We start from the raw sequence: 13,975 nt of genomic DNA, 5'->3' as shown, positions 1-13,975 counted from the left end.
TCCTGATAATGGTATAAGCCCTGGCAGCATCCTAAGTTCCGGTGAGTGTATCCAAATCTAAGAGAACAATTGGTGGTTGTTATAAGTGGAAGCCCTTCCTAACGTGACTCTAGGGGTCTTATACAAATTATTCAGGAGCATCATAAAATTATCACTGGCCAAAATCATCACTGGAAGCGGATTTCTGGTGATGGATCCAGCCATGCAAAACCCTGCCCAAATATTGGCAAATCAGATCTAGACCTTGTCTGAAGTGGTTAGGTCAGCTCCACCAGTTCAGGTGACCATAAAAGAACCTAAAGGTACGATATCTTTGAATTATATGAAGGATAACGATAGTTGAACAATGTATCGTTCATATCATTCAGTTTGTATGCAATGAACGACCAACGATTCGCGCTCCCGCATGGACAATAACAATATCTTTGGTCGTCCGTGCATGCGGGCCAATCTGGACGATATAGTCAAGAATTGCCTGTTCAGAGATGTGGCAGGATGAATTCACTTAAAGATATATTTCAGTGTGTAAACCCAATATCGTTTGTCCTGCACTACAGAAAGTTCAAGGGAAATCTTTCAACAATATCGTTAATTGAGCAGATAGTACCGTGTGTATGCACCTTAAGATACACTTTCCTGTTTGCTTCGCTGCAGACGGGAAAACATTTCTCAACTTTTAAGAAAGCTGCAAGTTGTACTTTCGATTAAGGCCTAATTGTTCTGGTTCTGAACCCCAGCAACTGGGACTAATTATTTCCCTGTTGCATTAACAGTAACAGGGCTGTTCATAGTTTGAGTCATTCTCTAGTGTGTGTCTACATAACTCTGCAATAACAGCATCTGCACACAAATCATTTCCGGCAAAAAGGGGCCCAGCCCATGCACCCCAATCCCCCTCCATAACCATATCTTATCACTTTTTTCAGCCAGTAGCAGTGGCTGCTTGGAACCTCGGCAGCAGTTTTATTTAACTATACATTCAATAACAAACCAAGATATTCCTCTGCTTGTCCCAACTGTGCTGGTTTTGGGGCTGGTACTGAGCAGCAGAGTGCAGAAGCATGTGTCTCAGATCGGGTGAGGGCTATTGGAAAGGACAGTGCGTGTTTTCCAGTTGGTGCACAGGTGTATTTCACATTTCAAAAGATCCACAGATGGTGCTAATTATTTCTATTGTGATACTGTGGAGATCTGTAAAACCTGAACTTAGGGGTCTCTACAGACCAAGTTTGAGAAACACTGGTCTATAATATAAGCCAGTGTTTCCCAAACTCATTCCTAATGCTGGGCATACACTCTACAATTATCTGTCACATATCTGTCCAATCTGGCTGGTTGGAATGAAAACCTGGTAATGTATGGGAGCCAATGATCGTCGACCATATGGTCTTACACACTGGAAAATAGGCAAAAATGATTGGTCAAACTGGTTAAATTCATTTCATTTAACCAATTTGTCTGGATGACAAATTTTGTCTGTTTTTCAGTGTTTGTGAGCAAATAGTTGATTGTCATTGGCTCCCATACATTACCAGATTTTCATTCCAACCAGCCAGATTGGACAGGTATCTGACAGATAATTGTATAGTATTATATAGTGGGTATTATATACTGCTGCCATTGTTATCATGATTTGAACTGCTGGCCAATACAGGCAAATGGAAGCCCTCCCTATGTTTGCCCATAACTTTATTTAATACTTGTGTGTGAAGGATTTATTTGATTGCAGAGTAGTGAGTAAAGAAAAAAAAAAAACAATCATCACAGTGCCATACCACATTCATATATAAAATTGACAATCAGTATGTACCTTTAAGGAGATTATCATTAGATTCAGTTTCGTTCCAGGAAAGTGAGGAAATACTTATCATATCCTATACATGTTCCATATTAGATAGATTTAAAATACAGACAGTATTGGTAACATTTTATTGTTATTGTGCCTATGGACAATTCCTCACTGCTAAATGACCATCTATAATGTAAGGTGGTATTTGACACCCCATACAAATATAACAAATAAAAACTATACATCTGATTGTCTAGCGGCATTTTTTGAGGAAGTGCATTGTTATATTTTTAACTGCAAACATTGTTTCTATACAAGTTGGTCGAATTAGGCTCTCGGGTAGCATATATCCGTAATATCCAGTGTCACGAAGTTCAAATGCAAATGCATATGGGATGCCATTATTATAGGCCCAATCCATGGAACTGCCAGAACTCAAATCTGGTAAAAAAAACAAAAACATTCTGTATATTAGTAAATTTCCAACATTTTAGAAAATCATTAATAACTGGAATATATTTCTGATTTGCTGAAGGGGGGTTTATTGTTGTCAGTCAAAAAACAACAACTTCATGTTCCTCTAAAACAAAACCATTATTTACAAAGGGTCTGGGGCAACCTGATATCTAAAGGAAGACAATACATGTGGGACAATTGCCAGTTTGGTCACAATATTTTCTAAGGGTCGGCGCTACCATGAGGCAGCTTTAGGTCTCTGCCCAGGGCCCCGGACACACCACTGAGACCACCTGCCACAAAAATAAAGGATGTCTCTGAAAGATGTTGGCGACGGTTACCCCTGCTACCCCCAAACTTTTTCTCTACTCTCTGGTGTACTCTGGCATAGTGACTCCAATGCCATGATATGTCACCACGCCCACATCTGTGCATTCTAGTGTAAGTGGTCTCCTGTCTAAGTCATGCCTCCCTTAATCTATGGTGGAAGTGAGCAGATTTTAGGATGCCCAGGTTAGAGAAGCTACCATGTTGCCCTGTGCACAGGGGGTTTGGGCATGCAGGCAGATGGTCTCAGGGCCTAATTCAGACACGCTCGCGAGCGCTGAGCGCTCACAAGCGGGTCGATGGTGCCCTAATGCGCATGCGCACGACGGAGGGAGCTCCGTCGTGCGCATGCGCGAGACCCGCATAGCGACAGCCAAGCTGTCGCTATGGGTTTCTCACCAAAGGGGGCGTGCTGTCGATGGTGACCGACAGCACGCCCCCTTTGGTGGGCGTGCCAGGGGCGTTGCTGCCCAGACGGAGGCATTCCCATGGGAACGGCTACCGCCTGGGTCCGGCCCCACTGACATCACAAGTGATGTCAGTGGGAGTGCTTTTGGCTCTGATAGAGCCAAAAGCACTCCAGGGCTTGCGGCCACGAGACCCTACCGCAGGGTCTCGTCGCAAGCCCGATGGTCTTGACCAGGGGCTGGCTGGCAACTTTCAGCCTGGGGAGCAAACCAAACCAAGTGGCCCGGCTTTTCTACTGGCAAATGCAATTTAAAAAATGGGCATGACAATAATGTTGGGAGTGTGCACCATGGCCTGATGAGAAATTAAACTACTACATGCCTGATTTTTGATCCTATGTGGTACACATAATAATTCCTTTTTTTTTTCAATGACATTGAATATATAAAGGTGCGTACACACTGGGCGATAAAGTGGACGACTGAACGATAACGACATTGCCCATTGCCTGAACATGCAGCACAATCTGACGACCTCGTCAGGTTGCTGCATGTTGGGGAATGGGGGAGAGAGCCCGGCGCTGAACGATTTCGTTAATGATATCGTTCAGCGGCTGTGCTCAATGTCATGAACGACATTGAGCACAGCCTGCCGGGGACACACTACACGATATCGCTCAGGGAGCATATCGTATAGTGTGTACCCACCATTAAACTATAAAGCTGGCCACACACTAGACCAACTTACATCAAACCAGCCAACTAGTTGATTGGTTGGAATGAAAATCTGGTAAGGAATGAAAGCAAATGACAATCAGCAATTTGCTCCCAAACGCCGGAAAATGGACAGAAACTGTTGTTTGAACAAATTGTTTAGATCAAACATTTAACAAACTTCTCTAACGACCATTTTCATCTGTTTTCTGGCATTTAGGAGCACATTGCTGATCATCATTTACTCCCATTCCTTACCAGATTTTCATTCCAACCAATCAACTAGTTGGCTGGTTGGATGAAAGTTAGTCTAGTGTGTGGCCAGTCTTGTTTTCGACCTCTTGTCTATATATATATATATATATATATATATATAATTTTTTTATTTTTTTTTATTACAGTGCTTGAAGTGTGCCGGTATGAAATGGTATGTCATGCCATCACTTCACTTCGGCACCCGCCCGGCACTGGGACTGTCACTGTCCCAGCGCCAGTCGACAAGCGGCTGCTCTCTGCTCGTTTATTTGATTTCCGCCGCAAATCAATCATGACTCGTGGAGCAGCAGCCAATCAAGGGAGGCCGGCGCTGGGACTATCATTGTCTCTGCACCGGTCACCAAGCAGCTGCAAGTCTAAATTTGGCTCTGGCCGCCAGCCAATCACGTTTAGCAGACCGGCAGCCAATCAGGAGCGGTCACGTGGCCGCCCGTTGATTGGCTGCTGGTCCGCGAGCCGTCATTTGCTCACAGCCGGAACTGAATTCAAAATGCCAGTGCCACCTAGGACAAAGATTGGTGAAGGGTCCAGGGAAGAGAGCGCGGACACCAGAGCAGAGCAGGGTGACGTGGGCGGCGTGAAATATGCTATGAGCTATGGTGTGTGGTGTGCTGTGGGTAGGAGGAAGTGGGGGTATGGAAGTATCAGGGGGCTCAGGATTTGGGCCTACCTAAGTAAAGCCCCCCTGATATTTCCATACCCCCACTTCAAGATTCCACTTCAACTATATATATGTATGTACATCATGCTTGGCGACTATCTGGCTGCCCCTTCCAGGAGGGAGCAGCCAGATCGGTTTGACTGGGGGGGCGGGGCCGGCCAGACTACAAGAGTTTGCGGGCGGAGCCACGCGATCGCGTCATTTTGGCCCCGCTACACTGCCGATATTACAGGCAGTGTGAAGCAGGGGGCGGGGCCAAATGACGCGATTCGGCGTGAATCGCGTCACAGGCCCCCTGCTGCCGGGGAGCTTCTTGTAATTGCGGTGGGGGGCAGGAGGGGTCGGCAGCTGCCGGGAAACTTGCCTGCCTTCCCGGCAGGTCGGGAGCGGCACCCAATTTTCGGGAGGCTCCCGACCAAATCGGGAGGGTAGGCAAGTACGATGTACATACACGCTCTCACACACACAGACACACACAGACAGGCACACTTAGTCAGCACACACATTTTAAATAACAAAGCAACGCAAACTTTATGCCACTGTGACACACTAATATAAATTATATATATATATATATATATATATAGAGAGAGAGAGAGGGAGAGAGATATATATAGATATATCTAGTTTATATATATATATATATATATATATATATGCCCCACTCCACCTTCCACTTACCTGGTATGGGTGAAGACAGGAGGCAGGCACTCCCATACTCTGCCCTCTCTCCTCCATGGGTGACATTCAACTCCTTTTAGGCTCTTCCCAACTCCCCCGATAAGCCACGCCCCTTCTCACATTCTCCAGCCTCTTGGAATTCTGGGTAGGGAAACCGGGCTCCCCATTGGTCGACAGCGGCCATTTTTTTGTAGCCTGATATGGGGGCAGCCATTTTCCCCTGTTATTTTAATCAGATCGGATCTCTCCTCTGGACAGCAGCACGGCCACGGGAGCAGGAGCATCGCATCCTGCCGCAGCCTGGCAGCCCTGGAACATGAGAATTGTACCGGCCCGGGGGGGCAGATGGCACCCGGCCCAGCCCGCCACTGGTGTTGACCATCGCGACAATCATCATTTTTAGGTAGGAGGGCCCTGATTCAGAGCAAGCGCTCTTGTCAGTGCGTCCGGCTCTGAATCAGGCCCCCAACTCCTTCCTGATTGTCATGGTGAATAAGGCCGGATACACACTAGAAGATATATTGGAAGAAATATCACTCCGACGCAGATCGGAAAAACATATCGTCTGATATGTAAGCACAACCGCGCATGCACGTATGTCATCAGCGATGTCGTCCCATCAGCTGTGCTGCAAGTCAGATGTGACGACATTGCTGATGACGGTATGCAGATAAGTGAAAGAGGGAAGGCTATATCGTGCCGTCATACACCATATCGTGCTATGTGTACGGCTGACCGCTATATCATTCTATAGGGGCTCGGGTCGGCTGGGATACATGATACATAGTGGAGGACAATATATTAACTCTGCCACACTGATATGACAGCAGTCAGCTCATTTAATGTGGGGACCCTGATAGTATATATATACTGGTAGGTTTATTGGCTCACAAAAAAATTACCCTCTAGTGCAGTGGTCTCCAACCTATAACTCGTGGTCTAAATTTTGGTAGCTCATCTAGATGCAGTACTGCCGAGTCAACTAGGAGGAAGTGACCTCTGACATGTGCTCCCCAGTGGCATCGACGCCATGAATGGAGCCACAGGGAAGCACGTTAGGTGATTGATGCAGCCTCTACAGCTATCATCTGACGTGCTTCCTGTGGTTCCACCCACGGAGTCCAAACTATGGTGTAGCGAGTGACTCCCGCCCTGCCCTGCCGGAAAATCACACAGCAGCCCTGCCTATATCTTTTGCTCCTCTACTGCACGTACCGCCTTGGAGCTGGTAAATTATAGTGAAATGTGCCTGTGCTAACATTTTATTTACAAACTACAACAATATCACTGTAATAATTAAATGCATTTTATTTCCTAGGAAACATTTTTTTTTTTTTTTAATTTTCAATAAATTACCTTCAATTGTTCGGTTATTAACCAGATTTTTTTTTACTACAATTTTAGTAGCTCTTCAAGAGGTTTAATTTTTCTAAAGTAGCTCACACCTCAATTAACGTTGGAGACCACTGCCCTAGTGAGTATGAGGTAATATAGATTGTAAGCTCCACTGGGGCAGGGACTGATGTGAATGGGCAAATATTCTCTATAGAGCGAGAAATATGTGTGCGCTATATAAATAGCTGATAATAAATAAATACATTTCTGAAGCAGTCACTTGTGAATCTGTTTTTACAATATACATAATATAAGTATTGTGATGGTGTAATAAATGCTTTGCGTGACTAAATAGTCCAAACACTGGCCGAGATTATATTTTATTAAATCATTATATTAAGCAGAAAATACTGGACACTGGGCCTGAGTCAGAGCCGGACGCTCTGACCAGAGCGCTCGCTCTGAATCAGGGCCCTCCTACCTAAAATTGGAGCGGCCTCCTGGCCGCTCGCATAGCTGTGGGTGACCACCCACAGCTTATGCGAGCAGCCAAAAAGATGGTCGCGATGGTCAAGACCATCGCGACCATCGGGCTTGCGACGAGACCCTGTGGTAGGGTCTCGCTGCCACAAGCCCTGGAGTGCTTTTGGCTCTATCAGAGCCAAAAGCACTCCCACTGACATCACTAGTGATGTCAGTGGGGCCGGCCCCAGACGGTAGGCGTTCCCATGGGAACGCCTCCGTCTGGGCAGCAACGCCCCCGGCACGCCCACCAAAGGGGCGTGCTGTCACTCACCATCGACAGCACGCCCCCTTTGGTGCGAGACCCATAGCGACAGCTTGGCTGTCGCTATGCGGGTCTCGTGCATGCGCACGACGGAGCTCCCTCCGTCGTGCGCATGCGCACCAGGGCACCATCGACCCACTTGCGAGCGGGTCTGAATCAGGCCCACTATACGGAACAATGTGTCTCTCTTCTATGATGTGTTGGCAGATAAGAACCCCAAAGATGTCGATTTCCACTGTTATAGCCAATAGGCTCGTAACCACTTAAGTGACGATTTTTTTTTTTTTTTCAAAAAACCGCTCCGAAATTGTCGGGTTTTTTATGATTGAATTAGGTCAAGAACATCTTTTTAAAACTATTACAACGCAATTTTTTTTTTTTAACACCATATACCATAAAAATATATTTTTTTATGGTATACTGTAGTGATGGCCATTGACAGCTGTACCATCGATGGCCGATGGGTTCAAACATCGATAGAAACAATTGATTGTTTGAGAACGCAGCTGCCGATGTTTCCTTAACATCGGTTGGGGGGCTGCACACGCAATCTATATACATATACAGTATATATATATATACACATACAGTGTATGTATATATATATATACACATATGCATATGTATATATGAATATATCTATATACATGCATATAAATATATACATAAATATATATATATATATATATCATACATACCCATATATATACATACATGCACACTACAATTGTTCCGAGGGGGACACACTCACTGACAGCTGCGCCGAGAAGAAGGGGGCGGTCGCTGGATACAAAGCAGCAGCAGCCGCCGGGTCGGAAGGAGAAGAAGAACACTGGCAGACATCAGCAGCAGCCGCGGGGCCGGAAGGAGAAGGAGGACACTGGCAGACATCGGCAGCCGCCCGGAAGGAGAAGGAGGGCACCGGCACACATCAGCAGCCGCCTCCTGGAAGGAGGAGGGCATCGGCACACATCAGCAGCAGCTGCCGGGCCGTGAGGAGAAGCACACAGAGCAGCAGCTGCCGACGGACACCCAGCAGCTGCCGACGGGAGGAGGTGGTGAGTACACTGCGCCAGGAGGAGGGGGTGGATGGTGTGCTGGCTCGGGGACAGCAGCGCTGCAGAAGAGTGGGCCGGCCTGGGGGACATTGCAGCGCCAGGGGAAGAGGGTGGAGTAGCATCAGCGTAGGGAGTCACTGCAGCGCCGGAAGAGCATGGGCCTGCCCGGGGACTCTGCAGTGCAGGGGGAAGGGGACCCAGCCATGCCGGGAGAAGATAAAGTGGCACTGGTTGCCAGTCCGGAAGATCACGCAGGCTGCCCGATCACTGCTGGCCACAGTGATCAAGATACACTGGAGCCGCGCAGGGAGGGGGGTGCCGCCGGATGCCTGATCACTGTGGCCAGCAGTGATCAGGACACACTGGAGTGGCAGCTACGGGTGCAGAGGGACCAGCAGGTCCCTCTGATGTTGGCGGCTGTGGGAAGATTAGCTTCCCGCAGCCGCCCAGTGGTCATTTCTGACTGGTCGTATCAGATACGACTATGTCAGTTAAAGCCCAGTCTGGTATGGTCGTATCTGATACGACAGTGCCAGGCAAGTGGTTAAAGTACATTCATTATTTGTCTGCAGAGTTTTTTTAAATAAACTGAAAAATGATGTTTGCGTAAGTATTCAATTCCTTTGCTGTGGAAGCTCCAAGTTTATACGATTAAATGATATTGCCCTAACTATTGACTCTCAATTAGTCTCTAGCTATGAATCTGAGATATAATACTGTGAAACTGAAGGAAAGCTGTGAAAATAAACACCAACGATCATAGTCAAAACATAAAGATAATTATATAGACATGCACAAGTTAGGAAAAAGCTACATAATAAATATCCAAGTTCTTGTATAATCCAGTGAGCACTGTGGTATCACATGTGAGGAAATGGAAGCTGCATCATACCACCCAAGCATTGCCTAGACCTGGCCAACCCTCAAAACTCAGTGTCAGAGCCAGGGCTGCCAAGAGCTGGGCGGGGCCTGGGTGAAGAGGGTGTGGCCTAATCACAGAGGTGTGGCCACGCTCCCTTAAGAAAAATAAATAAAAAAACCATTGTTGCAGCGCTGCGAAGTGTGCGCTGGGGAGGGGGCGCTATGAGCCCCTCAGCCCAGCACATATCCTGGGAGGGGAGCAATCATATTGATCGCTCCCCCCCACAGGCATAGGAGACTGCTGCTGCAGCAGCAAGCAATCTCTCTTTACAGCCCAGCACACAGCAGCATGTGCTGGGCTGCTCAGGTGACAGGGAGGAGGGGGGCGGCATCGAATCTGGGCCCCTCGAGCAAACGCGGGCCCAGGTTATTAGTACCCACTCTCCCCCCCTCTCAGCACCCCTGGTCAGAGCAAGAAGGAGACCTACAAGGAAAGCCACAGAGAGGCCAACTATCACTTTGTAGGAGCTACAGCATTCAATGGCTGAGACTTGAGTGAAGGTGCACAAGCCACTCATATAAAGAGCTCATACTGTCACAAGGAGTAGGAAGTCCACTCTTGTAGTCAGATATATGATTCCTGTGGTCGGTAACCCACGCGGGACTGACAAAGACAACCTGTGGTAAATTTGGTCAGCAGCAGGTGTTGAGCGCAAGCAGTCCAATGTATCCAAACAAAGCATGCATATGGGTTTATCCGTGCCAGCGTGACGTACGGCAGGGTGGGTTACACAGGTAAATTAATTACACTAAGCGAAGTACAAACAAGGGTTATCTATCTATCTTTATATAAATATACATATATATTTTTATACAGACGTGTCCTCATTTTTTAAAAATCCTTTTAATAAAATTTTGCATGTAAATTACTTTTAAAGTGGTTTGAAAATGCCAAAGGTTGCCTTGGTGCAATTCACAGCAAAGGCAGAACACTATTTATTATAACAATATACTCACATAAAGTAGTGGAAGCTGGACCATGTCTATACCGCACACCATAAGCGGAGTTTATCGCTTGGACAGCTTTTTGTGCAGCTGATTCCTGTTTATATAGATAAAAAGAAAAAAGATATATTAGCAATGTAATAGTAAACTTTAGGTATATTCTATACGTGATATGTGTTAATATGAGTTTTTATATGTGAAACAATAGATATCATTGGACTAAATTGATCTAAGCTTCCCTGGTGGGGAGTGGTAGCTCTGCTATTCCCTGTTATCTATTAAAATCGCAGAGCAAGAATGGTGAATCCAAAAGAGTGATTATACTGTACAGTACCTTAGTAAATACATCAAGATTTAATTGTGCGAACAGGGGGAGGATCAGATCTTATTTAGTAGTATATTTCTTACCCAGAATACTGCATTATCTGCTTTCAAACAGGGCCAAAGTGGAAAACCTACTGTATATATCCCAGTTTTATGTATGTCCAGTTCTTCCTTACTGTCCGACACCTTACAAATCTATGTTAATGATGATGATGATAATAATAATAATAATAATTATTGTACCTATAGAATGCTTTTACATACCTCCCAACTTTTCTACCCGGAGAGTCAGGACTTCCGCTCGCCTCCGGTGTGTGCACCCGAAAAGGGGGCATGGCCTGACCGTAAAGGGGTGTGTCCTGATGGCACTCCACCGTTTACATCACTAAGGGGCGTGCAGCATCTCTGAGATGCTGGTCTGCCCCGGGCTTCCCCCAGTGCTATGCAGAGCAGCAGGTATGCTTCCCCCAATTTCCCCCCCACCGCGGGACACTGCGGCCTGCGGGTGGGACAGCGGGACAGTCCCAGAAAAACGGGACAGTCCCGCTGAATGCGGAACAGTTGGGAGGTATGGTTTTAAGGTCAGGCCACTGTATTTTGGGCCTGATTCAGAGTTGGGAATAGAGTAAGATAGAGCAAGTAGCTCTATAAACCATGTAGCAATGCAAAGGGAGCAAATACATAAAAAAAATTTGCATGCAGGGTAAATACTGGCTGTTTCTGCATGTAGCCCACAAATACTGCACAGCTTTATTTTTACTTCAATTTAGAGTTCAGTTTGGACACACCCCTCCCAAATCTAAAGGGGTCTAGTTACTAAGCCTTGGATGGAGATTAAGTGAACAGAGATAAAGTACCAATCAATCAGATCCTAACTGTCATTTTTCAAACACCACCTGTGACATGGCAGTTGGGAACTGATAGACTGGTACTTAGGGCCTGATTCAGAGCCACTCGCTCGTGTTGTGCGTTCACAAGCGGCCCGATGTTCTGCGTACGCGCATGTGCACGCTTTGTTCTGCGGGTGCGCGAACTACACATTGAGATCGCAACCCTGTCGCTCGCCCAGCAAAGGCAGCCCAGGGTAATGAGTTACAGGAGAGGCCGTTTGTGGGTGGTAACAGGGGCAGGACACTAATAACGGGGGTTTGGAAATGCGAACGCAGGCGTGCCTGAGTGTTTCAACACCGTTTTGGAGGTGTGCATAGTTAACAGGCAGCGTCATAGTACACGTCACATGCCTGTTTTTACACTGATTTCCTCGCAATGCTTGCGGAAGGGTAAAGCAACCGCAAGCACTGCGTTAGCATCCGATGGTACTCGATGTACCAATGTTTTATAATACACTTCCTGGAGTTGACGTGTGCTGGTGGGCGGCTCTGCCTTTGCGATTGGGCGTACGCTCGGACAAAGTGGCTGCTCTCTAAGACATGGTGGGCGTGCTTATGCCTTGGCGAGCGTTTGCTTCCGTGGCGTCACTTTGACAAATTTGCATACGCATCCAGCAAGCGTACGCAGATAGTGAGTGTGTCTGAATCAGGCCCTTAATCTCTGTTCAATTTAACTCCATCCAAGGCTTAGTAAATAGATCCCTCAATCTCTATGAACATTTTACATCTGCAGGTCTGCAGCAGGGCCGTAACTAGGGTAGTGCGACCAGTGCCATGGCACAGGGCACCGCAGGGCAGGGGGCGCTGTTTGGGCCTGTCAATTTTTTGTTTATTATCCTTCTCACTTGTAGCTTCCTCTTATTTTATCCCCACCATCGTTCCTATCTCTTCCCTGGCCCTTGCCAATGAGGCAATGGTCCTTTTTCAGGTGTGTTATCTCCCTATTTAAAAAATAGGGGGGCACCAATGCTCTTTGGCACAGGGCACCAAAAAGTCTAGTTAAGGCTCTGGTCTGCAGCATGGTTTTACGGCTACCACGTTGCACAGTTCCTTGCTCTTTCTTACTCTATTTGCAAATCTGAATCAGGCCCTTTGTTTTTATTTATTTCAAATGCCTTTTTGTAATCAGGTTTCTAGGTCATTTACTTAATCTAAGAGGCTATATTAAAATTGGGCAGAATTTTGCCCCATTGAAGAGTTACTGGATATGATTCCAGATTTTAATCATTTGTGGATAACCGTGCCATGCCAATTATCTATCTAGGCCATATTCTCAATAGGGCTGATTCTGGGTTGGGAGCAAAGGAAAAAAGGGGTGTACATACATTTATGTTTTCTTTTTTTTGCATGCAGGGTAAATACTGGCTGTTTTATTTTTACACTGCAATTTGGATGAGTTTGACACGGCTGTAGCGACTTGTCTCATCTCGCGGTCTGACCATTACACAATACTTTTTCCAGCCTGTTCTCTGAGTCTCAGTATATAAGTGCAGGGGGAAACTTGCTGTCCTTTCTCCTATGCAGCACACTGCCTGTGTGTCAATCGAACGTGGCGTCCAGCCTAAGAACATTGATGTCTGGATCCGTGCATCATTGATCTTACACTGGACGACGCATAAACACACTGCAGAGACTTCAAGCAGCACAAGACCTGTTCATTGGCATTCACAAGAGGTACTAACGTTTCACTATCTCTGCCTGTCATTGCACCATGGTTCAGTGTTGGAGTAAATATGCTGCAAAATCGCACTGTGGCGGTCACTAATTGATGGAAGTCCAGCAAGCCAGCATTTCTAATTAATGCTCTATAAATATATTTACTAGTCGGTCAGTTTATTTTGCACACATGCTTAATCGGGCACTCTCTCCTCAAGTGGACTCCATATAGCACACATGTGAGACTTTGAGGTGAGATCAGCTACATTTCCATCACGAAATGTAGTTTGCGGCTGCCGGTCTCAATGCCGACGCTGGAATCCCGACAAGGGAGCTAAAATAGGCGTCAAAATACCAACGCCTATCTTAATCCCAATGCCAGAATCCAGAAGGCGCGTGCCTGAACGAAGGGAACCCGGGGCGCCTTTAGTGTTAGCCGTGGCACAGGGTTGGGTTTAGGTAAATTAGCAGGGTTAACATTAGGTTTGGGGGGGGAGATAGGGCTAGGCACCCCTAGGGGGAGGGTTAGAGTCAGGCACCACTGAGGGGGGGTAGGGTAGGCACTAAGGGATGCCGCTGTCGGTATTGTGACAGGAGGCATCCCTACAGCCGGCATTACATAACCATTCCTTCCATCACAGCCAGATACGGCTGGTTGAGACACAAATATTACAACATCGATTCGCACAGTTATATTATATGGATATGGAACTGTTAGCATATATGTGGTTATCTTTTCTATAAAAAA

General features: G+C 46.5%; 1 protein-coding gene across 2 annotated transcripts in view; it reads right to left on the bottom strand.

Annotated features, from left to right (window-relative positions):
- Nucleotides 1-1,922: 1,922 nt before the first annotated feature.
- CPA6 (carboxypeptidase A6) overlaps nt 1,923-13,975 on the bottom strand; it is a 161,547-nt gene continuing 149,494 nt past the window's right edge. For both annotated transcript variants that reach the window (XM_088471583.1, XM_088471585.1), the window contains exons 10-11: nt 10,370-10,454; nt 1,923-2,230 (exon numbers count right to left, since the gene is read on the bottom strand). In XM_088471583.1, the coding sequence (XP_088327709.1) occupies nt 2,043-2,230; nt 10,370-10,454 (273 nt within the window). In that variant the 3' untranslated portion in view covers nt 1,923-2,042. The remainder of the gene's footprint in view (nt 2,231-10,369; nt 10,455-13,975) is intronic.

The sequence above is a fragment of the Taudactylus pleione genome, unplaced genomic scaffold (genome assembly GCF_031769625.1).
Source record: "Taudactylus pleione unplaced genomic scaffold, aTauple2 ptg000114l, whole genome shotgun sequence".
Taxonomy (NCBI): domain Eukaryota; kingdom Metazoa; phylum Chordata; class Amphibia; order Anura; family Myobatrachidae; genus Taudactylus; species Taudactylus pleione.
The sequence above is the reverse complement of the archived record's forward strand: the minus strand, read 5'-3'. Positions and strand labels throughout refer to the sequence as shown.